The 27,839-nt window shown below is 37.9% G+C and overlaps 3 protein-coding genes across 4 annotated transcripts in view; 1 reads left to right on the top strand and 2 right to left on the bottom strand.

Annotated features, from left to right (window-relative positions):
* The first annotated feature begins 1,982 nt into the window (after nucleotides 1-1,982).
* On the top strand, nucleotides 1,983-4,568 carry LOC128854948 (uncharacterized). The gene is made up of 5 exons (XM_054089470.1): nucleotides 1,983-2,658; nucleotides 2,718-3,221; nucleotides 3,281-3,745; nucleotides 3,833-4,021; nucleotides 4,083-4,568. The coding sequence occupies exons 1-5, from the start codon at nucleotides 2,374-2,376 to the stop codon at nucleotides 4,410-4,412; spliced, it is 1,773 nt and encodes a 590-aa protein (XP_053945445.1). The 5' UTR covers nucleotides 1,983-2,373; the 3' UTR covers nucleotides 4,413-4,568.
* On the bottom strand, nucleotides 4,557-5,757 carry LOC128854949 (uncharacterized). The gene is made up of 3 exons (XM_054089471.1): nucleotides 5,332-5,757; nucleotides 5,033-5,258; nucleotides 4,557-4,966 (listed from the first exon to the last, which is right to left on the bottom strand). Exons 1-3 carry the CDS (start codon nucleotides 5,478-5,480, stop codon nucleotides 4,664-4,666), a joined length of 678 nt encoding a protein of 225 aa, XP_053945446.1. The 5' UTR covers nucleotides 5,481-5,757; the 3' UTR covers nucleotides 4,557-4,663.
* Nucleotides 5,758-7,469: 1,712 nt separating this feature from the next.
* Nucleotides 7,470-27,839, bottom strand: part of LOC128854947 (zinc transporter ZIP13 homolog) — a 32,649-nt gene continuing 12,279 nt past the window's right edge. For both annotated transcript variants that reach the window (XM_054089468.1, XM_054089469.1), the window contains exons 2-6: nucleotides 9,718-10,218; nucleotides 9,501-9,608; nucleotides 8,038-8,445; nucleotides 7,819-7,974; nucleotides 7,470-7,753 (exon numbers count right to left, since the gene is read on the bottom strand). In XM_054089468.1, coding sequence (XP_053945443.1) covers nucleotides 7,575-7,753; nucleotides 7,819-7,974; nucleotides 8,038-8,445; nucleotides 9,501-9,608; nucleotides 9,718-9,940 — 1,074 coding nt within the window. In that variant the 5' untranslated portion in view covers nucleotides 9,941-10,218 and the 3' untranslated portion in view covers nucleotides 7,470-7,574. The remainder of the gene's footprint in view (nucleotides 7,754-7,818; nucleotides 7,975-8,037; nucleotides 8,446-9,500; nucleotides 9,609-9,717; nucleotides 10,219-27,839) is intronic.

The following is a 27,839-nucleotide window of genomic DNA, read 5'->3' as shown; positions in this document are numbered from 1 at the left end:
CAAAGTAATGTTTTATAACTAAAGTTGTATATAAAGTTTCCCAGTACTAGTAGCTGTGTCACAAATGTATTCTCTGTTGGAATACACACATTGGCTGACAAAGAAACCTACGCACGTCTTGTAATTATATAATATATATTGTAGCCAAACGCGAAAATTCGTAGCCGACTGACAATTGTGGTAGTACCGAGCGATTGGGATACTAAACCAAAAACATGAATTCGGCTTGACGCCAGATGATAAGACGTAACAAGGCGAGACCGAAGTCATCAGAAGATACGAGCTGTCAAATCTAAAAATTACGATAGGTATTAAACATATGTATAAGTATATAAGCAGAGTTGCACGCGCATAGGTGTTTCAGTCGTAAGTTAAGTGTGTGAAACTGTAAACGTAAAATAAAGCGATTACGCGTTGACATTAAATAAAGTTACGAGTACCATCACCAGGAGTAGACATGAATGTGATTATGGCTGCAATATCAAATATGTTACATTTGTTTGTTTATTCATGGAGCCTGACGACACAGCGAATTCGGAAGGGGTGACCTCGTACTCTATCATCCTTGGTTTTAGTAAAATTTAATAGTTATGGACGAGTTCGAGATGTTTAAACAATTGAGAAAATCTCCATCGTTGCAAAAATACAATCCGGTCCACAACCGACTTGGGCCCGACTTCGCAATGGAGATATTTTACGAGTATACTGGTTTTTATATTACATATTATGTTGGTTATACGGACTAAGAGAAATTTACATAAAATATCGATTTTCTTTTACTTAATATACGTAACATTAAAACCCGCCGTTCGGGAAATTTTAATAAAATTTCATATAGGCCCGTATATCCAATAATTATATAAAATAAATCTCATTTTTTTTACTAATCTTTTCATGAACAAATAAAGTTGTCAAGCTAGTCCAAGGCGCATTCTTTGAAGGTGGTGGTGCGAGACCAACAACAAAGTTTTGTACATAGAAATATCACGACAAAAGAAAGTAGAAAAGAAAAAGAAAAGGACGAACTATTTTGCATAACCGGCATGGAATTGGAGCGTACGATCGAAGTGCGAACGCAACGGTTTTTCGTCATTTCATTTTATGCTGACATCCGGATGTATACGACGAATGAAAAACGGCAAATCAGCTGGCTTACCCACACCAAATTTAATAGATTAGCCTAGCGCTAGTCCAAGATATTCCTTTCGTTTACATCGATTATAATCTAATGTGTTATTTAAACCTAAAAGTACGTTCACACAAATGCATTAATTACCAATAAATCCACAAAATTAATTTCCCTGTTCACATATGGCAGATTACCTGCAAAATTGACAATCAGCTGTTTATACTGTTGTGAAAGGTTTATAGAAATTATTTTGGTGGAACATTTCGGTGTTTTGGGTTTATTACTATTAACGATATGAATAAAAGACAGAGAGAAGAAATAGCTCATTTAACTGCGCAATTGGCTGCTAATAATACGTGACATTTACTGAGGTTGCAAAAAATTATGGCAGCAACGCGCATGGGATATTTTATATTACATTTTATAATAAGTAGTAAGTGGACAAAACGTTTATGGGCACACGCTTTCTCCTGTAAAATGAATCCATAATTAGTAATATTTAACAAAAATGGTCTTAGAATTATGTTTACAAACCTGTTTTTTTGCCGACATCCATTTAATTTAGTTTTTATTTTGATGTTTCTCCTTACATTCGTAATAATAATTATCGATAGAACAGAAAACACAGTAAAAAGTATGGTTATTAACCAGGATTATTTTATAATCTTTTGGGGGAGACATTTTGTACGGAAAACTCGCTTTTTAACTACGGATTTTGAGCTAAGCACGAAAAAGTAGATCATCTACTTATATGTGAACGTATTATGAGCATGAGAAAAAACATCGGGATATTTGAACAATCGACTAAAACATCTCGACTCGCCCATCACTAAAATTTAATCCCGTACAAAATTTGATGTTTTTTCGTTGTGTTGCTGCCGTATTCAATGTGCTTAGAGTACGCTATTTACATTTTTTGACAACTCTTTATGATAACAAAATATATTAAGACCATAAGTGACTTATAATCTTTCCATATATCCACTGCCTGAATAACTTTTGAATCTGGCAAATGTATACTCTAACCGATAATAATACATAACTTTTTGCGCCGATGCAATATTTTGATTCCAGATGTGGACAAGAAATGTCAAAAAGAATTTTGTATATTTGGACAATTGATTAATACACCTTGACAGTGAGAAGCTTGAGTGGTCACTAGAGAATTAAGAACTTGCAAAATTAAGCAAAACAAAGTGAAAAATATATGTTAAACGTAAGCGTTAGACCGCATAGTTGAGCAAATGGAAATTGATTCCTCTGAGAGGACGAGCGCGCAATTCACAAATATAACCATCCAAGAGGATTTCATTGAAGCTGAGTCAACAGAAGATCGTATTATTACAGGGAGTACTAAACGGCGAAAGTATAGCTTTGTATGGCAGTATTTCCGCCCTTTAGGAAGTAGTAGTGGCGGCTCACTAGAGTGCATTATATGCGCCAGCAGTGTTAGCAATCAAACTAGTAATTTGGCCCGCCATTTATTTGCAGCCCATGATATAAACAGACAAACACATCACGGTGAAGGGGTAATATACTTATTAATAACTGTATTGAAATATATTAATATTGAAATCCATTATTACAGGATAGCCAAGATCTTGCAAATAATAGTGCACTCGGTCGGACAAGTCGGAGTTTTATATGGAAATATTGTACTAAGGAAGACTGCAGATACGCGCGCTGTCATTTGTGCAATAAGCTACTCTATTTCGGTGGTGGAAATACCGCGAATATAACCAAACATCTACGTCGTAAACATTCGGGAGCAATTAGTTCTCACGAATTGGGAGGTTCAAAAGACATGGAGGATTCGGAAGAATTCGTGGCTGAGATGTCCAATCAAATGGACTCGACCATGAACAATTTAGAAGACGAGGGTACTAAAATGAAGGGCGAAAATCATTCTGATGTAAGGCTACGAAAGGAACGCAAAGGAAGCAGTTATGTTTGGAATTATTGTGATAAACTTTCAAGGCACACAATTCGTTGTAAACTTTGTAAGAAAGTAATGAGTTTCCATGGCACTGCAAATGTAATAACACATTTGCAACGCCGACATAATATTGTTGGACGGGTGGAAAACGAAACGGTAAGTTACAAAATATGGTTGGTTTTTTGTCGGTTTAAATTAGTCTTGCTTTTATATAGGCAATTTTAAATAATTTTGCCGATGAAGACAACGGGATGATTGATGTTAAGGATGAGCCTGAGTCAATTGTTCATCGGCGCAGACGGTCGTCAGCGGCCACGAGCATTGTTTGGAAATATTGTACGCGGCTTGGACAAGATGTTGTGCGTTGCAGCTTTTGCAAAAAAAATCTATCCTTTCAAGGCACAAGTAATTTACAACGTCATTTACATCGTATGCATGGTATTGTTACGCAAGGACGTGGATTCGGGGAACTGGAGCAAGAATCCTTAGATATTGACGACAACTTTATATGGGAGCATTGTGAGCATACGGACGATGGAAAAATTAAATGCAATATGTGCAACAACACGTTTGATGAAAAAGGTTTCGAAGAAATTCGCAGACATCTTACAGTAACACACGCAGTGCTCTCGAGTCCCCCGGCGAAACGTCATAGACGACGGCGACGAAATCTACCAGAGGTAATTTAAATTTCATTTTAAAAAATACATACATATATGATCTAAATATTGAATATTACTACACGATTAAATTTACGTTTTTTCTAGGAAACTTGTGACGAAACCGATGAATATGAATACGATAACGATGATGATAATTGGCAAGGGGTAAATGAGGAATATACGATAGAATACAATGATGCAAGTGTGAAGAAAGATCAACCAACGTTTGAAGATATAATAGAGGAAGATCATGCGGGACAAATTAATGGTGATGAGGACCCTTTCGATCCTAACGTAATTTACATATGCCATATTCATATATTAACGTTTAAATAAATATACACATTATCCATAGGTGATGCACAATTACCCTGTGGCGCGGCCTTTATCTGCATCTTCAAGCCATGAAGCAACGCCAGATCGATTTTTTAAAATATCGGCAGATACTAACCGACTACGTAAATTGAATGAAGAACGTTTACGTATGGAAACCGAGTACTTCCGTGAAAAAGCGGGCTATTACCGTATGCAGAAATATTTTACTGCATTGCAGGCTAAAAAAGTCAGACTCGAGTTGGATCGCTTACAAAATTCAAGTCCAAATGGCACCGCTTACAATGTTAATACAGACATGCCAGAAGCGCGCACTTCCACAGCTACCATTTATAATAATCAGAAAAAATAACGAATGAGACAACATTACATGTAATACCTTTTAGAGTTCAATTTCATTACATTTTAATATTAGCAGGAAGCACAAAATGGCTTCTTACGCATTGATTTTTGTAACTTTTTTGCATGCCTACAATTAAAGAGATAAATAAATGTGTACGAATTCTAAGTATCAAGTTAATAAGCATTTATGATAAGCGATTTCTAAAAGGATTACCAACAAAACAAGGACTGAGGCATGCTACTGGTAGCATTAGTCACTAGTCAGCTGGATCGCATGGTTTCCATTTCTAGCATAATTTTTTTACTCTGCAGTTCAATCATATTCCTTTTAGCTCGTGCTAACTCAGCCATCTCATTGTAGTAGCGTGTTTCGGCCTTAAGTTTCTCTTTAAGGTGGGGGGTTTCCATACACATCTGCACATTAAGAGCGTCCTGAACGTTAATATTATGTGCATGTAGATCATTATTAAGGTTTATATCTTCGTTTGTCTCCTCCGTAGATGGTATGTTCATCGGGGGCGAAGATAATGATGCATTTGGTTCTTGATATTCATGTGCCGAGCGCTATAATCAATTACGAGATATGTTCATTTTTAGGCAATGTTTGCAAGAATTATTTAAGCTAAATACCGTGTCTTCGTCGTCTTCATCAGATCTATTACAACGTACGAGCTTCAATGGTACGACTTCTTGTTTTATTACGTCGACTGGAGTGAATGACTCAGTTGTAGTAACAGACGGTAGGTAAGTGGCCGTTACTTCCATTACTTCATTCGAACGCTGATTTATTCTTCCACGCTTCTGTTTCAGAAAACCAGTCCGTTCTGCACCGTAGTAGCTCGCATCAACATGGTGCCTGTGAAGGAGAAAAAGGGGCCACCAACAACGGGTGAAGTATTTGAGCAGTAAATTAATAGAAAACGACCTACTTGTAATACAAATGACGGACCAAATTTGCCGAAGTATGTTTGCAAGACAAATTTAGTTTGCAATTCTTACATCGTGCCGCACAATCCGATATCCGATCGAAGTATAGCCAAATTTTTTTGTTCCTTATGCGTCCCATTGCAATTTTCATTGCAGCTGCGGTAGCAGCAGCAATAAAACCAAAGCAGCGCTAGGGGTAAAATTTGTTCACAATTTCTTTGATCTCAATATACCAATAGGGCTTGAGATTTAGGGGGCCAGTTTCATAACGTGTAATTAATGCGCTCGATTAAAGTTATTCTGGCTTTCGGCATTTTGGTTTTAGGTATTTTATTGATAATTTTCACCGCTTTTACCAATCCTGCAAGAAGATATCGCACTTAAATCACCGAAAATAAATACAAAAAAAATCGAGTAGACAACGGAATGTCAGTGGTGTTGTACTAGCAAAATATGCGTTGCCAACTACGTGAACTCTCCCAAAATAAGAATATTCTTATAATACCTTCTCATATAAGTAGATGATCTACTTTTTCGCGCTTAATTCAAAATCCGTAATTAAAAAGAGCGATTTGCCATACAAAATTTCTCTCCCAAAATCTGAGATTATAAAATAAACCTAGATAACAACGATACTTTTCGACATACAACGCTGTGTTTTCTGTTCTTCCGATAATTATTATTACGAATGTAAGGAGAAACATCGAAATAAAAACTAAAGGAAAGGATGTCGGCAAAAAAAAAACAGGGCTTTAAACATAATTCCAATAACATTTTTGTTAAATATTATTAATTATGGATTCATTTTACAGGAAAAAGCGTGTGCCCATAAACGTTATGTCCACTTATTATAAAATGCAATATAAAATATCTCATGCGCATTGCTCCATAATTTTTTGGAACCTCAGTAAACGTCGCATTCGGATTTCCTCCAACTGTTTATTTTTAGCAGCCAATTGCGCAATTAAATTAGCTATTCCTTCTCTTTTTGTGTTTTCTTAATTTAATAATATCATTAATAACAATTAAAGAAGCCAAAATCACGGATATATTTCACCAAAATAATGTCTATGAGGAAAAACCTCTCAAAGCAGTATTAACAGGTGATTGTCAATTTTACAGGTAATCTGCCATATGTGAACGGGTAGATTAATTTGGTAGACTTATAGTTGACTAATGCATATGTGAACGTATTATTAGCTTTTTAAGGGATGAATTTAGATTAAACTTTTTTACAATAAATGTTATAATTTTCAACCATTCAGAAACAAGTTGAAAACACAATATTTAGTCTCGTAACAAATTGACAAGCGACGTGTAATTTAGGTTATCGCAAATAGCCTAAAAAATTTACTGTTATACACTTTACATTGGGCTGTCCACTTTTTATAACAAAAAAGGCTGATAAAAATCAAAAGAACGCTACAGAATTTGTTTTATATCTACTTATTTTATTATTATTCATTTATTATGAAAGAAAAACAACGTAACTTTTTAATTTTTCTTAAATTCTTTATTACACATAGTTTTTCACACTATTTATATATACATCTCGATTCTCAAGTCTTCTCTCTTGAAGTTTAATATTTTTTATCAACGGCATAATCTTAAAGATTGGTTTTATACGTATCACAAATACATCGGATATTTATTTACATTAATAAAAACTATGCATAAGTAATTCAACTACTTTCCAGTTAATAATGCTACATAAAGAATTTATGTAAAAGTTAGTGAAAGTTTTATAAAATAAAATATTCCAAATACAAAAGATTGAGGCGATAATTAAACTGTTATAGACCATTATCCTCGTCAAAATGTTTCTCATGGTGTGCTATATAAAATAATGCAACTAAAAGTATATGGCGAAAATCTTACAAAAATAATAAAAAATAACCATTTTTAATTTTGATATAACTTGTAATGCTATTTCTGTATGAAATAATACCTACTTCCAGTAATGCAAATAAGATTTAACGCAAATTTTAAACTACAAAAAGTGCTTAGCCGCGTATTTTTTATACTTATTTGTTTAAAATTTTTTTTCGAAAATATTATACAATACCAAATGTTTTTGTAAGCGCTTGTTTTTGTATTTTTGAATCAGTATTATGGAAATATAAAGCACCTATATTTTCGGCTTAAACATACATGCATACATACACATGCCCAATTGCAAGCACTTATTTGTAGAAATTTAATGATTTTAATTATTAGAAGAACAAATCTCGATCCAAATATGTGTTCATGACTCAAAAAATACCGTCATAAAAGCCATTATCAGAATTCCGAATATTAGCGCGAACAATTGTTTTATAGATTCCATTTTCTCTTCTTCCTTCAAGAGATCTGGTAATACAGTAACGAGAGCTATATGGAGAAATCCTCCAGCCGTGAAGGGCATAATCCAGGAAGTTCGTGCTTCTAAAATTTAAAAGTATAAGAGAGATTATACAAAGATAAAATATTAAGAACAAATATGCGCCTACCCATGGCCGATGTGACACCCGAACCACCAATTGCAACTAACGCACCCAGAAGACCGGCACCAGCGGTCAATAGTTGAGCGCGGGCAGCATCCCATCGACTAAAACCAGAACGCAAGAGAATGGCAAAATCACCAACTTCATGTGGTATCTCGTGCACTGAAAATTTGAAATATGAGTATCTGTAGTAAAAATATATATTTTTATAGAATTCTGCCATACACAAAATCGCAAATGTTGCTAGCACACCGTGTCGGAATGAGACTAAAAATGAACCGGCAACAGCCAGACCATGTGTGAAATTGTCAATGGAATTCGCCATTAAATTTAAGTAGCCTGCTACTTTTTTTGGCTGCTCCTTTTGTTTTTGTTCGCGTTCGCGCAAGAAACAACCATTGGGTACTTCTTCGATATCACATGATCTTGCGCAGCTTTCTGAACTATTGTGGCCTTCTGGTATTCTCCCGCCTGTTTTGCGAAGTAAACAATTTGCAATTTCCACACATTTTGGCTGTGGATTCTCCTCATCGGCATTGGTGTAACCGGAGAATATTTTCTCGACAATCGTGAAAATTAGTATGCCCGATAAAACCCACAGGCCTGAGCGCAAAGAAGGATGTTCAGTGGGACCTGAAATTGCAATAGAGATGTGATATGTACTTACATATGTGAATTAGAAATTCTCAGGTAACAAAATGAAGAATTGTAATTCGTATGCTTTTGAATGCTTGCATCCACACTTAAAATTCTATTTCCACAAGAGCAATTAATAAAAATAAGAAAGTAAGTATTTTTGCCTGAGAAAGCAATAACGGTTAAATTCATTGTAAAATCTTTTTACAATGGAGAGACTTACTGGCTACATCATAAAAGTTATACCTGAACCCCTGTGAATACCTATTTTTAAGTTCATTAAATGTTCTTCTTGAATGAAAAGCAATATTTAACGTCCTCGGTACAGAATTTTGTAATTTCTTGTATTTCTTTCAAGAATCTTTATCGTACTTTTGCACAAATATTGGAGACTAAAGATGCTTCTTCCCTGATTCAACAAGCACACAGCAGTCAATTCAGTAATAGTGACGAGATAGCGACCGCTATTAGAAAAAACTTTTTCTTCATTTTGGTGTTCCACGAAGATTCGAACCTACGTTCTCTCCGAATTCCGAATGGTAGTTACGCATCAACCCGTTTGGATACGGCAGCCATTTTGTTCTAAATTTTTCCTATTTTAACGGTCGTTTTTTGCTTTTGATTTAGGGATTCTAACGGCCATATACCTACACTATAGCAATGGAAGCCGCGGAAGATTATGCAGAAGTCTCTGAATATTTATTATCTTTATACGTATTTGTAGTTTATATATCCTTAATAATTTTATTGCAATGCTCTCCTTTCAATGAATTCCTAAAAATCACCTCTTTTCTAGTTTTGCCTTTTAAAAACACAAGACAGCCAACGCACCAAAACGACATTGCTATCACCTAAGAGTTGGATCTAAATTATCTGAACCGACTGTTACTCCTGGTCGGATTTTATGTCCGAAAGCAATTTTAATAAACGTTTTATCTACCGATAAAAAGAATTTCGCCATTTCCATATCCAATTAATAATCTCTACCTTATAAAAACACCCTTTATGTTAGTTTATTCAAATAATTACAAATACATATGAAGTAGACTTACTTTGTTGTTCACCTTCCCAAGCTTCAGGCAACAGATGAAGGAAAACATCACCCAGTAGGCCGCCGACAGCAAAGCTTAACAGCACTTTAAGGAATTTGGACTCAGCAGCTACAAAAAAGAAACATATTGGCTAATTAATTTTGAACGTATTACTTAAGTATTTTTAAAAGTATTACTTAAAATTTAAATTAAATAATTTCATCATTTATTTACTTACGATCCGCATAACCGCCTTTCTGGAGTTTTTCACCAGTGGGTATAATGAATAAAGGTAGTATACCGCTCAAGCCGATCACCACCGACCCGAGTAACGAGAATATCCACGGCGTATACTCAAAATGTTTACCCATAGTGAGTACAAAGTCTGGCACATAATTCTGCACCAGATGTGTGTAAATATGGACGAGTTGTTCATCGAAATAATTGCCGCTGGTATTCATTTTCGCTAGGACTTAAAATTTCTTATACTTAAACGAGAATATAACTTAGTTTCTAAAGTTCCAAGAAACAATTATCACAATCTTAATTTGTAAAACAGCAAATGGGTTTAGCTTGTTACAGTCCAGAGTATTTGATAGCTGTGTTTTCTTCTTTTATCATGCTAAATAGCAGTGATCTCGTTGAATAATTTTTGTATTGACTTCAAATTTTGTAGGAATTAAATAGGGGCTTTGGATGATTAGCACAATTCAACAAATTTAATGATAGTTCGCGAAATCTGCAATAGAAAAGAAAGAAAATTTTTTTTACAAAAATATGAATATATGTATGGATATGTTTGACACTTTCAAAAATAATAAAGGGAAAATATTTATATTTGTAATAATAGTCAATTATACATAGACTGTTGCTGGCATGAATTTCCAACAAATTATATAATTATAAAGAAAATCAAATTTATTAAAAATTAAATAAAAAAAAAAAAACGACAAAGGTAATATTGGTAAACTCTTACGACACATAAAAATGGTAGCATGTAATATATTTAGGAGAATTCGCTGAAGGAGTTGAAAAAGATCTCTTCAAACGCGTTTAAAAGGTGCTTCGATGACTGGACTAATCGGTGGCATATGTGATATTGATTTGTTTGTGAAAAAAGCCAATTTATCGTTGCGTAAAGCTAAAGTAGTTTTAAGAAAAAGTGGCGCTCATACATCCAAAGACACGATTCGAGGGAAAACCGCCGCTCTAATTAGCACACATTGAAAAAGGACTTGCATTGGGTTAAGGCAAATTCAGAACGGAATTGATAGCAGTCCTAATGCACTGTTGATAATCAACAACTTCAACGAACTGTTAAGCATCCACTTAAGGTTTATGTTGTTGTTGTTGTAGCAGCATAAACATGGGGGAAATATAGGGGTTTTCAGTAAGAGCGCTTCAACTTTTGAACTTTTTTGAATAAAACACAAACGGTTTGACTTTTTTAACTAATTTTTTTTTATTATCGAGTTTGAACATATACATTTAAGTATGAAATTCGATTTCTTTTGCATGACCACCGCGTGCACGTTTTACGAAGTCCAATCGTTGAACCCAATTTTCGACCACTCTTTTGCATAAATCGGCCGAAATTCCAGCAATTTCGCGTTCAATACTGGCTCTGAGCTCACAAATCGTCGCCGGCTTGTTACTGTAGACCAATGACTTCACATAACCCCAAAACGGGACGGCTTGTTAAATTGCCGTAATGCTCTTAAAGTAGCAGCAACAGAACGATTATTTTCATAAAAAATTTGCACGACTTGCAATCGTTGCTCAAGTGTGTAGCGTTCCATGATGAAATGTATACTAATGAAGTTTACAAATGACAAGCGAAAAATAAAAAATATTGCGTCGGTCCTCCCTATCGGAAAAAAGTTGAAGCGCACCTAGTGAACAACCCTATCTGCCGGTTCTACGTTACCGGAATGACTCGGGTTTTTATTCCCGACCAAGGGCTGCCGCCCCAGTACACTAGCCCTGTCTAGTGCACCGTATTTTACCCAAAACCTTTCGTCACAGGAGCAACTCATTGCAGCCAGTTTGCTCCAAATACTTCTCTTCCGGGCTGGCGTCGAACCCAACCCCGGACCTGAAGTATTTTACTGCTGCATTTGCCACAAACGGCTCCACCCGAACTCCACCTCGGTTAGGTGTAACCAGTGCAACGGGTGGTGCCATCTTAAGACCTGTTCAGGCCTTAAGACTCACAGGGAGTGGTCCACAAGGTATGTGGCCACGTGTTGCTCCCGCCCACAGGCGGTCACCGCCTCTACGGCGACACTGCCCTCAGTGCCGGCACATCACACTGCCGCCACTAACAACACCTCAACGGCCAGGAGCCCCCAAGAGCAACACGACTCCCTCTCCAACCCACAACCCTCCTGCTCCTACCCCAGTGCGGGGACAAACCAGCAGCTCTTGGTCCCCCGCACAGTCTGCTCCGTGTGCCAGACCGTAGTACCTCGGAACCTGACAACTGTCCAATGCAGTTCTTGCAGTGGCTGGTGTCACTTTCGGAGGTGCTCCGGCCTGCACACCACCCGTGAGTGGACACGCGACTACGTTGCCCCCTGCTGCAGAGCTCTGCACCCGCAACCGCCCACCGTGGCGCGGCCACCCGACAACATCAGGCCACTCCCCATTTTGCGGAACGCACAGCAGGACCAACGCAGACAACATCACGCATCCCTCACCCCCCGAATTACGACGACCCTCCCGCGAAGCTTCAAGCTTTTGCAACTAAACTGCAACGGACTAACGAGTAAGATTGACGAGATAGTCGACTTCATGAGTCGGCTCGGAATTAAGATAGCTGCGGTCCAAGAGACAAAACTGCACGCTAGCTCCCCCCTGATTACCAGGGACGGCTATAACGTGCACCGAAAGGACCGCGAGCGAGACAACGGTGGTGGCCTAGCGTTCATAGTACACCATTCAGTGCAGTATCGTCTTATTGATGAAGGCATCGACCGCAGGGACAGCACCTTAGAACGTCAAGGTATAGCTGTCCGGTCAGGCGATGCCGAGCTCGAAATTTACAATATTTATATACCCCCTGTCACCTGCTGCCCGGCAGGATATCTCCCCGATATTGGTGCGCTCATCAGGGGAGAAAACCGATTGGTAGTAGGTGACTTTAACGCGCATCACGATCTTTGGCATTCAAGCCTGCCAAATGATCGTAGGGGACAGCTATTGGCAGAGCAGATAGACGATTCGACGTTCAGCACTGTAAACGACGACGCCCCCACTAGGGTAGTGGGCAATTGTAGCAGCTCGCCTGACATAACAATTGCTAGCGCTGGACTGATAAATAGCATAACCTGGCGACCTATGCTATCGCTTGCATCAGACCACTTGCCCATTATCATCTCGATCGAGAGACCCGCCGATTTTGTTTCCGCGGATCACCGGTCATATATCAACTTTAACAACCAGATTCGCGGAATTTACTGAGAACATCTTCGCAGCCCTACCCACTCCCACCGATGTGCGCGCAGGCGAACGCGCACTCCGCAAGGCGATTACAGCCGCCGCGGCTCGCTTCATACCTGCTGGACGGATCCGGGAATTACGTCCCAATTTCCCAGCCGAAGCAGCCGTTATGGCAAACGAGCGTGACCGTCTACGCCAGGCCGATCCCGGGGATCCTCGTATAAAGGATCTCAATTTGGAGATCCGGCAACTGGTCACCCAACATAAGCGGACCAAATGGGTAGAGCATCTGAAGTCCTGTAACTTCACCTCTGGTGTGGGCAAGCTCTGGTCCACCGTAAGGTCCCTGTCGAACCCGACGAAGCACAACGACAAGGTGGATATCACCTTCAACGGTCGTACTTCGTCGGACCCGAAGAGATGCGCGAGCTATTTTAGCCGGCAATTTATATTGCATCCTCCGGTCGACAGATCCAAACGTTGTGCCACCAGACGGCTGCACAAACTGCCCTACAACAGTGCACCGCTTGCTTTCACCAGCGACGAGGTTCAGGGGGCCATCAAACACATGAAACCATCAAAAGCCATTGGCCCCGACGGACTAAACATGCTGATGCTGAAAAAACTGGGTCCTTTGGGAGTAGAATATCTCACAAAGGTCTTCAACCTGTCTATGGCCACTCTCATCATTCCTGATAAGTGGAAATTAGGGAGAGTGGTCCCACTGCTGAAGCCTGGGAAACCCGCCAACCAAGGGGAGTCTTATCGTCCGATAACTCTCCTTTCCCCAGTAGTGAAGACACTTGAGGCCCTTCTACTCCCACTCCTCACTCAACACCTGACTCCAGCCCCACACCAGCATGGTTTCCGTAGAGTGCACAGTACCACCACGGCACTCACCGTCATAAACACCCAGGTAAACCGCGGCCTTAACCAAAACCGCCCCTGCGAGAGGACTGTCCTAGTAGCGTTGGACCTACAAAAGGCTTTCGACACAGTCAGCCACGCCACGCTACTAGATGACATTTTACAGTCGACACTCCCGCCAGGGCTGAAGAGGTGGACCGCGAACTACCTGAGTGGTCGTCACTCGTCGGTAGTATTTCGAGACCAAACCTCAAAACAGAGAAAAATAAAGCAAGGAGTACCGCAGGGTGGTGTCCTTTCACCCTTGCTTTTTAATTTCTATATTTCGAAACTCCCCCAGCCACCAGAGGGAGTCTCACTGGTCTCATATGCCGACGACTGCACGATAATGGCGTCGGGCAATGACATTGATGGCCTATGCTCAAAAGTAAACGACTACCTCGCCAGCCTTTCTCGCTTCTTCACTGCGAGAAACTTAAAACTTTCTCCCACTAAATCCACGGCGACCCTATTTACCACCTGGACAAAGGAGGTCAAGCTGCCACTTCAGGTACACGTCGACGATACCCCAATTCCGACGATAAACAACCCCAAAATTTTGGGAGTCACCTTTGACAGCTTGCTCTCCTTTTCGGCGCACACAACCGCTATTGCAACGAGAGTACAGAATCGCAACAAGGTCCTCAAGTCGCTTGCCGGCAGCACTTGGGGCAAAGACAAAGAAATGTTGCTGTCGACTTTCAAAGCAATAGGCCGACCGGTTCTGAACTATGCCGCGCCTGTCTGGTCGCCCGGAACCAGTGATACGCAGTGGACGAAGCTTCAGACCTGCCAGAATACTGCCATCAGGACCGCGACAGGATGTCTCCTGATGTCCCCTATCTACCATTTACAGGACGAGGCGCACATGCTCCCGGTTAAGGAGCATAACAAAATGCTCGGCAAGCAGTTTCTGCTTGGGTGTCACCGCAGGCCTCACCCATGCAGACACCTGCTTGAGCCTGAGCCACCTCCCAGGCACATCAGGAGACACTTCCTCAACTACGTGGACGAGATCCAGGACAAAACGGACAGACCTCTCCAGGATCGGACAGTATACAGACAGGCTATGAACGACATTCATCGGGAGACACTTACCACCTTCCTAAGCTCCCGACCCCCGAATGCCGTTATCGGAGTCCAACCACCACCCATCGCAGACGAAGAGCTCCAGCTTCCTCGAGAGTCCCGCGTAATCTTGGCACAACTACGTTCTGGATACTGTAGCAGGTTAAACTCCTACCTATCCAGAATCGACCCCGACATACTAAACATATGTCCTGCATGTGAAGGTACCCCGCACGACACTAACCACCTCTTCACATGCCCCATCAAACCCACTCATCTAACACCTCTCTCCCTCTGGACCCAACCCGTCGAAACTGCCAGTTTCCTGGGCCTACCGTTAGATGAGCTAGACGAAGACGACCGGTAATTTACACTACACTGACAGGGCGAAGATACTGCTACAACAACAACAACAACAACAACAACCCTATACATGCACAGATATAAATCCGGGTAGTTCCGGTAACATAGAACCGAGTGTTTGTGCTTGGCGCCAATTTGAATGCACTTTTGGTGAATAAAATTTACCAAAAAAGATGTTTAGAAGAATTAGCAAACTTTGGGTTTTACAAGAAGACAATGATCCCGGCGAAAGTGTGTAGAGTGGAAATAGAAATGGGATTGAAATGTTGGATTGGCCTTTACAGAAAATAAATATTGACGGTCAAACAGATATCAAGGCAAATTTATTGGAGCCTATTACCTCCACAAGTTGCGCAAAAATTAACCAAAGTATAACTCGAAGATGAGATAATGGCTTCTAATGGTGGTGACTATACATTTTATTGAATATATTGCGTATAATAAATATTATAACCCCATACAATTCAGTTTGTCAGAATCGAATTGGCCAAATAGTTTCCAAGTTATGGCGGGCACTGTTCATTAGACAGATATATATTTTAATATTGCTCCGTTCTCCTTTATATGCATTTGTATGTGTGCATGTGTGAATGTAAATAGATATGTAGTGTTATCAGTAGTTCGATTTGAGTAAAAGTTGCATGGCAACTTCTATCAAAACCATCGTTCGAGACAACAGTGAACTTTTATTAAATTAGCAACAGGTTTGATTGACGAAACTTATTTACTTGAAAAGAAAATCTCTTTTGTTGGATAAGATAGCACTGACAGTGAATTTAGTCGTTGTAATATGACAATATATTGCAAATTTTCAAACCGACAAGCTACTTTCAAAAGCTTGTGACATCATCATTCTTTAATTTACTATAAGCCTTTGGGAAATTATTAATTCGAAAATTAATTCAAGTTAAAAATTAATATTTTCGCAATACGGTAACCCCGCCTTTGCTTCTCTAATGCTGATACTTTTAGTTGCAGGTGTGAGGAACTTAACCCGAATGCATTTTATAAAAAGCAAAAATATATACATGTAACAAAATCAGCTTCAAATATATATACACACATATGTATGTATAGTCTTTATGCACGTATTCGAAAGGGCCGAAATTATGTTACGCCGCGGCTGCGAAAAAAATTAAAAAAGTTTGTTGTGCTGTGGAATCAGCAGTATAAGGTGCACAAAAATGTTTATGACTTTTCCGAGCGCGGCTTGAAGCGAGTCGACCATCGAACGTCGACAGAAGGAGACGAACATATCCTACCGTCCCACATCATCAAAACCACTGCTCTCAGAATGAAAACGCAACTAGCCGGAAGGCCAGTCTATGATTTAAAGTTACACGTGCGTCAAGTTCGCAAAATCTAGTCCTGTTTGTCGACGAGCTACACTGAAAAGCTGGACCAAAGCATGAAGCAGATGCCATGCTATACTCGACAACGATGAAGACTACACGGCTTATTTAGTAATTGCGACTCGTAGTTTTGGGTATACTTTCATGTAACAATTTTTAAATATATATCTTTTCTACTGCGTGAATAATCGCGGTTCCTTTTTTTCTGACACAGACTGTATATGTTCAAACTTAGTACGAGCGATAATATTATTGAAAGGAAAACGATTAGTTGTAAATGTTTAGAAGTTTGAAGTTAATCAACGCATCACAAAATTTTGTATACTTTTTTACGGTGTATTCATGCAGTTCAATTGAGCTCAGTCTTATCAGTATGGATTTTTATTGCTTATTGTAGCAAATGCAACATTGAATTTGCATCTGTACCCATGTTCGTATTACATGAATTATATTATTTACTTATTAGTAATACAACACGCTCTTTCATATGTGGTTTTCCTTCAACACTTTTTAAAAAGTTCAGTTGCGATAATCAAGGGGAACCAGAAAGTGTATATGTATGTACATATATATATATTTTATGCGTGCCTCTAAGATCAGACTACATACAGTGGCCACAAAATTTATTCGTACACTCACAGTTTATAAACAGATATACCTGATACTTAGCACCATTTATACAAAAGAACAAATTTTGGACATATTCGTAAAAATTAACATATTAATTCAATATTTAATGAACAAAAACTTTTAATTTCATTTCTGGAATTAGAGAACTTAAGGCAATAACGAAATAAGGCACAATTTCATACAAAGATATTATTCGTACATAGCCATATAAAGAATATTTTATTAAAAAAATAATAAAAAATGGGTATTCAATAGTTTGTCTGGCCGCCTTTAGCTTTAATAACTGCTTCCAAACGTCGATGCATACTTTTTACCAATACCTTGGTTTCATTAGCTGCAATTTTCTTCCACCCAACACTTAAAGCTGTCTTTAATGACGCCTTTGACGTTATTTTGTGCTTTCTGATTCGCCTATCTAAGAGCTCCCAGACATGCTCAATTGGGTTCAAATCCGGTGATTGAGGAGGAACTTTAAGCTGCTTACAGTGGTAAATAAGCCATTCTTGGCCGAGATAAGATGAGTGTTTTGGGTTATTGTCTTGTCGAAACAAGAACCCTTTAGCATCCAGTCCAAGTTTAACGGCACTAGCACGCAAATTATTCCTCAAAATGTTTAAATACAGATGTTTCTCCATTTTATCATAAATAAAAACCATTTTTCCTACTCCAGATGCAGCTATACACGCCCAAACCACGGCCTTTCCTCCTCCATGTCTAACGGTAGGAATAAGGTTTTTTCATTCAGTTCTGTACTTTCGTTTCGCCAAACTTTTGGAGGGTCATCTGACATTAAATTTCAACTTATCTTTGAATATGACGTTTTCCTTAAAAGAATCTGCCTCATTTATATAGCGTTTGGCGAACTCCAACCTCTTCTTTATTATTATATGTATTATATTCTTTGTTAATATCCGAAATGTAGGGCTTACAGCATGCCACTCTACTATGATAACCAGCGTTTACCGACTGTTTATGGGCTTACTTTTTATGCAAATACTCTTGAATATTTCAGCATATATTTATATATATATATATATATTAGCATATATATATTATTATATATATATATAATTGGCGCGTATACCCGTTTTGGGTGTTTGGCCGAGCTCCTCCTCCTATTTGTGGTGTGCGCCTTGATGTTGTTCTACAAGTGGAGGGATCTACAGTTTCAATCCGCCTTGGAACGGCAGATATTTTTATGAGGAGCTTTTTCATGGCAGAAATACAATCGGAGGTTTCCCATTGCCTGCCGAGGGGCGACCGCTATTAGAAAAATGTTTTTATTAATTTTGGTTTCACCGAGATTCGAACCAACGTTCTCTCTGTGAATTCCGAATGGTAATTACGCACCAACCCATTCGGCTACGGCGGCCGCCGAATATTTCAGCATAGTATCGTGGGAAAACCAATCTCCTTTCGTTTTCAGCAATATTGGTAAAAACACAAACGATTTTTACTGTTACTTTTGTAACAACAGTATCATGAGCTGAAAGTTTACGAATAAATGTTTTTCAGCATTTTGGTACGTCTACCTGCTTTCCTTGGAACCCTTCAGTGTAAGTTGAAATAACGGCAGTTTTGTTTGCAGCAATTCATTAGGAATGTAACATTCTTACAGTGACCCAAAAGCAATATGTTGTCACAGCAAATATTTTGCGCAAAGCTAAAGTTTTTTACGTACTACGCAGGGTGTACGAATAAATTGTGTGACCACTGTATGTAGGAAAAGTAGCGGGTATTTTTTAGACGAACTTTTTAGATATAACTTTCGGACACCGTAGTGTGGGTTGGTGTATGATTATCATTCAGTTTGTCAAATGAAAAATACATTTTTGGCACATAACACATGGACTGAAAATTCCCGGGCCTAACAAAGAAAACACGTGCTTTTGATATCTTTACGATGTCAGCTCACTCACGCAACTTCTCTTTTCGATCATTCAAAACGATTTTGTCGTTTTTTTATATTTTGTGGTGTTACTTCCTCATTTGGCCGTCCAATGCGTTGTGCATCATCGGTGTGTTTGAAGTCAGTAAACCATCGTTTTATTGTTGTTTCTGATGGAGCGGAGTCTCCATAATATTTTTCAAGCCAATGCTTCACTTTAACGGCATTTTTCACCATCAAGAAGCAGTGTAAAATTAAAACACGAAATTCTTTTTGATCAATTGTTTTAATAATAACAAAAGTAGCGTTACTCTTAACACATTAACGCAATAACTCTCGAACTAATGAATAGAAAATCATGAAATTTTAACAGCTTTCTTTTTAATGTTAGTACTAACTGAAACAGAGGTGAATACAATAAAACTAGTGGCATCTATGTGTTAGGCCCGGAACTTTTCAGACCATATGTTAGTGGTCGTTTCTCAGAAGACAGTGGAAAACTCTTCACGCTGTTCAGACCCATACCATAAACTGGAGTAGAAGCTCGGCAAAACATTTATTTTTGCTATTTATATTTCTGGCTTAATAAAGGAAAAATTAACATTGATGATCAGCCCACTTTTGAATTTGCTTGAACCAAGATTCTGTGCACTTGCCATGCTTCCAGAGTGAGCACACCTTTTTTAGCACAAGACGATCATTATAAATCTTGTTGATGCTCCATTATTTAGCGCATAGTATCGATATTTTCTTTCACAAAATTCATTGTACCAGTTTTTTACGGTGATAAAGGATGGGGCCTACTCACCGTATAATGATTTTAGTTCATTCTTGTGAAAAATAATCGCACGGTCATGGTTTAATTCCATATTTTTTGTCGAGCTGAATTTTTAAAGCCACTACAAAGAATTTAGAAATCCTCACTGGGAGTACAACCAAAAGTACATGATCGGGATATGGTATACTGATTCTTGCGACCAATCCCATGATACTCCAATGCAACTACAGCCAGAAGAAAAGCACATACGCTCAATACAACCCAGCTCTATCCTAAATTTAATAAGGGAACTGGGTCTGGATGAGGTACTGTAATAAGTAGAAGGCACAAAAGACCATGAGGTCGAAGTGCAAAGCTCGTAGAGAATCTAATCTAATCTGAACAACACTGACAGCGTTTGAGCTTAATGCTCAAGTAATTCCCATGACAGTTGGCTCTACGTTACCGGAATTACTCTAGTTTTTCCCGACCTAGGGCTGCCGCCCGAGTAAACTAGCCCTGTCTAGTGCACCGTACTTTACCCTTATCCAATACTAGAAATATAAATAGCAAGCCTCGTAGATGCCCAAGTATGTTAAACATACCATTCTGATATTTCTATCCAGGTAATTTATTTCGGAGCAAAATTGAGCAACCATTCAGGGACTATCGATACCACTTCACTTTAAGTGATGGGAAATTTACTGCTTGTTATAAATTACTTGCCGGAAGCGTCATATTTTTTCAAAAGTGTTATTTTCATACAAAACTACATTTGCTATTAATATTGTAAATACAAAATATAATGGCGTATATTTTTGTGGTACATTTTACCCAACATTCTTTTCGCGTATGACCCACACTTTTGCCCGTCATCGCACACTGTTATCGTATAAGATCCCCTACAGAAGTTTTTCAGGGAATATTTTGTGGAATATTTGAATCCTCCATGGACTCTACAAACTTGAAATTTTTCAGATTTTAAAAAATAATGGTCAAAATGGCCTGCACGCTATTTAAATTTGTTATAGACTCATAAAGACAATATTAATGATAAGTGTAGTGCGAGCATATTCATGTTTTTTTTCAAATAGTTTAGATTCACTTGAGGCCACTATAAAAAATTGTGATGTTTAGGCACACAACTGTAGATGATTCACTATTCTACAGGTCTCTCTTCCTCTTACATAATTGCAATGCCATAATGTTGTCTTTTTCGGGTGCTGCACAGTGTATTTGTTACAAATTACTTTAAGCAAAATAAACATAATAAATGAACAAATAAGCCAAGTTGAATTCGTGAGTTATTATTATTACTGTCAATATTACAAATTACTAGAAAATTTCAACAAGAAAATAGAAAAAAGTAGGGATTTGTGTAGGTTTAGGTAAGATCGAACTTTATATATAGTACATACATCAAACCACAATGTACACTATTAGCTATATTGTTAATTTACAACCTTCTTAAGTACGCAGCCAGGATAACGAAAAAATCTTACACCATTAATTTTTTCAGTGTTGAGCTTCTGATTCAATTCAATTTATATTGTGTACACTTGAAAGTATTAAATTTGACTAAATAAAAATGACTGGCGCTAGTCATTGGAAACATAATTATGTATGTATGTAACTTCACTATAAGCCAAGTCCCTGACAATGAATGACTGACAACTGAGTGAAATGCGTAAGCTTAGCTCAATCTTTTATCATATAAAGTTCAAAATTCTTCAATTTTAACGAGTGCGTATGTATAATTGTGTGTACTAATGATTCCTAAAAAATTGGTGGAAATCAGGGGTAATCAAAGACTAATTAGAAAAGGCGCTACCAAATGACTTGATAAGATATAGGCATTTACACAAGACAAAGGCACACACGCTCTTAGATATCTACTGTATTCGTTGTATTTGTTAGTTGACTAAGCAGAAAGATGAAGGCGAAAAGTGGGAGGACTACTAAAATAATATTAGGCTAGTACTAAATATATAGGGGATTTTAAGCAATGAGGTCCACTGACAGCACTACATTAAAGGTAATTAGTATCTCCTATTTTCTTCTATAAAATAATATGTGTATTGTAATTAAATTCAGTCGCTTTTACTTGGTGAGATTGCATGCAAAAATTCCTATAATATTATTTAAGATACATATAAGCTGAGCTATCGTTTTGATTCAACTTTTATCTATGCCTTCGTTTATGCACAATGAATGGATGGAACAAAAAGCCACTGTGGCAGTACACGCTGTTAAAGATATCAACGACGCGAATTGCAAATCACTCACAGCTTTTATTTAAACCTTAGTACTCGACACATTTATGACATTGCTTTACTTCGGCGTAAACAGACACGGTGATTTTCAACGTTGACATATCGTACTTATCAGGGAGACGAACGTTGTTTTTATAGTATAGCTCACCGATGAGAGCATATGAGACCAAAGAGCCACAATTCGGTGTTTTTTTAGTGTATAAAGAGCCGCTTGTAGATTTAAAAAGTTACAATTTTTTAATCAATATAATTTTGATTATAAGTTAAGAAGTCGCCGCCAGAAGTGGCAAGGAAAGTGCTTTTAGCAAGTCCATCAAACTGAAGATTTTCGGAAAGTAATTGTCAGAGCAGTTACAATATGCCATAGAGTAACCTTGATTTGGGTCCCGGGACACCGGAACATAGAAGGTAACGAAAAAGCTGATGAACTGGCAAGAGGGGGATCTGCCATGAATAGCGCTCTTGCAGTACCAGTATTCACTCCACTAGGTGCGGTCAAGAATGCAATTTCCCTAAAATACCTTCGAATTGCAGATTGTAGATGGAGAGACCAGACGAAATGCAAAATCAGCAGAACGTTATGGCCCACCTACAACCTCAAGCAATCGTTGACATTAATAAACATGAAACGACGGGACACCTGCAGACTTACGGCAGTCATAGCTGGCTTCTGGTCTATCGGAGAACAAGCCGCCAAAATGGGCATCCCTCACAACACATACTGTCATAGTTGTAAACAACCGGAGGAAAAAGAAACAATCTTCCATTTCCTCTGTGAATGCCCTGCCCTATGGAAGGACAGAATGTTAACCCTGGGCAAACCGCTGTTCGAGAGTCTCGAGCAACTGTCTGGCGTAGACGTCAACAACCTAATAAGGTTCCTAAACCGCACGGACTGGATATAGTCCTGCTGCAAATAACTGTTAAACAATTTGGTAACGAGGATGTGGCAACAAAATGGTGCGGAAGCGCTAGTTGGATTCTGGATGAATCACCACTCTAACCAACCAACCAACAGTATTTTCCGAAAACAACTAAATATTAATTCTTCGAAACTAATTATTGAATGTTAACTCTGTGGCGGCCAACAATTATAATAATTTATTACTATTTAAATTATTATAGTAAGTTTTATACCCGCGCGCTTGTTGCCAGCGGAAATTGCTAGTTTTTTACATAACGGTTGTATGTAATAACATAGAGAAATTTAGATAGATATAGGTATATATCATGACTATAATGACTAAATTTCCCTCCGTCCGTCCAATGCTACAAGCTATAAATATTATTGCCTTTGAGTTTATTTAAATCCAGAAATTAATACTCAGCCCAAATAAGTTTTAATAAAATGTGCGGGTATAGAAAGTTCGGCCATTTAGCATTCTTTATTTGTTAAAATCTAAAAATTGACAAAGTTATTTTAAGGTTAAGAAAATGGACGCACAATATTTGTTATTAAAAAGAAACATCAACCTGATGAGTATGAATGCGGATATGGTAAAAACAAAAAAATAGAATACAATTATTGTACGGCCTAATAATAGCTCAGTTTAGATGGACAAATTTCCATACTACGTATCGCTGTGGAGAGATTTCCGGGCAAACATGTGAACATTTTTTCAAGATTTTGCACACATTTTCCAGTAATTTATGAAATATGATTTTTTTTTGAAGATACACGCAATATACCATGACAAATTGTATACTTATAACTGTGCTATATATTAAAGGTCTTTAAAAAGTGACGCCAAGATGTTAGTTGTAAATAATTCCTAAACGGTACCTTTTTTATGTCTACTTTGACATTTTTCAAGTAGACGATGTACAATTTTACACGATAGAAATTATGCAAACTTATTATGAAAATGGCCGTTGCCGCCGTAGACGAATGGGTTGGTGCGTGAGTACCATTCGGAATTCAGAGATAAGTTCAAATCTCGGTGAAACACCAAAATGAAGAAAAAGGTTTCCTAATAGCGGTCGCCCCTCGGTAGGCAATGGCAAACCTCCGAGTGTATTTCTGTCATGAAAAAGATCCTCATAAAAATATCTGGCGCTTGGAGTCGGCTTGAAACTGTAGGGCCCTCAATTTGTGGAACAACATCAAGACGCACGCCACAATTAGGAGGAGGAGCTTGGCCCAACCCAAAAAGGGTGTACGCGCCAATTATGTATATATATAATATATACATATATATATATATATATTATGAAAATGGCCGATTTTTAAAATTAACTTATCGCAAAATTCGTGATTTTTTTGATGGAAATAATCGTTTGACTGAGTCGACAATTAAAAGGTTGGTAAAAATTTCCAAGAAACTGGTTCTTTCAAGTACAGAAGGGATTGACAGACCAAAAACTAGACGTTCTATTGAGAATATTGCTGCTGTAGCGCAAAGTATATCGATATCTCGACGTTCTGAAGAATTAGGCATTTATGCATCAACTGTTTAGCGGATGTACCTGTATATGACCTATCCTCATAGTGGACATTTAAATGACGATATTTTTTCACAAATAATTGTTAAAAGCCATATTTGGAATAAAAATAGTGAAACCTGAAAGAATCTAAATTGCTACATGTTTTATTTTAAAAATTCAAGGCGCGCCTTTTGAAAAACCCTTTAGTTAATAGGACTATGAATAAGTTCGTGCGGTTTTTTTTGAAATTTGAAACTTTATTGACGTAAAATGGTTACAAATTTAATATTCAAAATATTGTCCATCGCTTACTACTACTTTTTCCCATCTTTCTGGCAATTCACGGATTCCCTTTGTGAAAAATTCGGTCGGTTTTGCCGCAATCCACGAATCGATCCATTTTTTGACTTCATCGTAATTACGGAAGTGCTGGTCAGCCAGGTCATGTTGCATCGATCGGAAGAGATAGTAATCGGATGGCGCAAGGTCTGGACTATACGGCGGGTGGGGTAGGACATCCCATTTGAGCGTTTCTAAGTATGTTTTGACCACTTGTGCAACATGTGGCCGAGCATTGTCATGTTGCAAAATAACTTTGTCGTGTCTATCGGCGTATTGCGGCCGTTTTTCTCGCAGTGCTCGGCTCAAACGCATCAATTGTCGTCGGTAGACATCCCCCGTAATCGTTTCATTCGGTTTCAGTAGCTCATAATACACAACACCCAGCTGGTCCCACCAGATACACAGCATAACCTTCAGGCCATGAATATTCTGCGCCGACGTCGATGTTGAAGCATGGCCAGGGTATCCATACGTTGCCCGACGTTTTGGATTGTCGTAATGGACCCACTTTTCATCGCCAGTCACAATTCGATGCAAAAAACCCTTTCTTTTGTGCCGTTGAAGCAGTTGTTCGCATGCCATAAAACGGCGTTCAACGTCTCTTGGCTTCAATTCATACGGCACCCAATGGCCTACCTTTCGGATCATTCCCATGGCTTTTAAACGTTTGGAAATGGTTGATTGATCAACTCCCAAAGTTTTTGCAACCTCTTCTTGCGTTTGAGCCGGATCTTGATCGAGCAATTCCTCCAATTCGGTATCCATGAACTTTGGCGGCGCACCCTCGCGTTCTTCGTCTTCCAAGCCAAAATCACCACTTTTAAAGCGTGCAAACCACTTCTGGCACGTTCGCTCAGATAGAGCATGCTCACCATAAACTTCCACCAAGATACGATGACTTTCGGCTGCTTTTTTCTTCATATTAAAATAATGAAGAAGAATTCCCCGCAAAAACACATTATTTGGCACGAAATTCGACATTTTCAAGTGTGGTAAAAATATTGTTGTTTACGCTTCAAATAAAAAACTTATACTGACGTTTGTGCCTTACGACAGTAGCTCTCCAATGAATGTTTGGAAATGTGGATCGATGGAATAATAATCAAGTTACGCCATCTGTTGTAAAACCGCACGAACTTATTCATAGTCCTATTATTTTGATTCTTATTCCAGTTATTCTTTGGCCAAGCGGCCGGCTGGACAGAAATAAATATATACCTTATATAAGGTAGTCTGGTCAAGTACTCATTTTTTACTCAATACTCAAAAAAGATATGTGGCTTGACAACAGGAGTTTGGCTCTTCAGGACATCTTAAACGAGAAAGTTAAACTGATTATTATTCTGTAGGCTTGTCATTCTGGCAGGTGCTACTCTTGTTTCTTTTCAGCACTAATTTTCCATACTACAGTCTGACATATCATACATACCTTTTTTTCAAAAGTTCGCCATTTTGTTATATTTCAAAAAAATTTTCCCCATATTTCTCAATAATAATAACATACAATAAAATCAAAACGATCGCATTTTTTTATTTTATATTTATTTCGTAAAAAAAAAAATCCTAAAGAATATCTATAAAAAATGAGTATTTGACCAGACTACTACCATAAGCTGTGGTCGGGGTGTCTGTATAATTTCAATAAACCACACTTAATAAGTTTAGACAAAATGCACTCAATTTCAGTGGAGTTTAATAAATGGGTTTTAGAAGTACATACAGTTTTATATTTTTTTAAAGAATTGCATTTCTATTTTCGATATCATGCTAAAACTGCTAAATATATAATATTTGAAGCAAAAAATTGCTAAACTGAATAGTCAAGAAAATGAAGATTTTAGTTTTGATGATATTTCGTAGATTTTTGCAGGTTTCTAAAAATTTGTATTAATTGGCGCCACTCATTTGACTGCTCCCTTATTTATTTTCAAAATTATAACCAATTCCTACTAAAGGTCGCATATGATAGCATAATTTCTTACATAAACTTCCTTCATTGTTGAAGTAGAAAAATTACTCTAAAATTTTAATAGGATCATAATTTATTCACAGTTGGCAAAGCCACTACCTAGTTTTATTTGTTTTTTGGATCGCAATATGTATGGAAAAATTGTATGCTTGGAAGAAACAAAAACCAGATGTTGCAAATTTTATGTTAGATTTATGTAAATATACTCAGCAGTCTACGTAGAGGTTAGGTTGTGTGTTTAAAAATGGCAGGGTTCAGCAACCTCACCCTTGATAATTAACAACAACAAAAATCTATAATTGAGAAAATCGAAAGCTATCAACAAAATATTTGCTAATTTACTAAGAAGCTACAGAATTAAGAAGTTAGTATTTATTTCAGAAAATTAGTTTTTTCTTAACAGTTATTTGGGCGTCGTTACGATTATTGGGGAACTTTATAGATGCACATATGTATGTACATATATACAAATATTCTTTATACCTTCTGCTCAAATATGAACGAGACGTTATCAATAAAACGGTCCGCGGATGACATATGGCAAAAATAAATTTTTTGTTTTTTGGTAGGACTGTTATAAGCTTACATGGGAAATTTCAGCGTGATATGTCACATAGTTTGTTTTCTGTGCTACTGTAAACAAGTCAAGCTCAAGTGTGTTCTTCGAATTCTCTTTTATGACTTCAATTGTCTCAAATTGTTTTCCACGGAGCGGCAACTTGAGCTTGGGAAACAGGAAAAAGTCACATGGAGTCATATCAGGCGAATACGGAACGATATTAACATTATTTTTGTTCAAATAATCGCGAACAAGACGTGATGTGTGAGCTGGTGCATTATCGTGATGCAAGAACCATGACTTGTTGTCCCACAATTCCTTCCTTTTAAGACGAATGTTCTCGCGCAAACGCTTTAAAACGTCTAAATAATATTCAGCGTTAACCGAT

Source organism: Anastrepha ludens, chromosome 2 (assembly GCF_028408465.1).
Source record: "Anastrepha ludens isolate Willacy chromosome 2, idAnaLude1.1, whole genome shotgun sequence".
NCBI lineage: Eukaryota > Metazoa > Arthropoda > Insecta > Diptera > Tephritidae > Anastrepha > Anastrepha ludens.
This window is presented reverse-complemented; position numbering and strand designations above follow the sequence as displayed.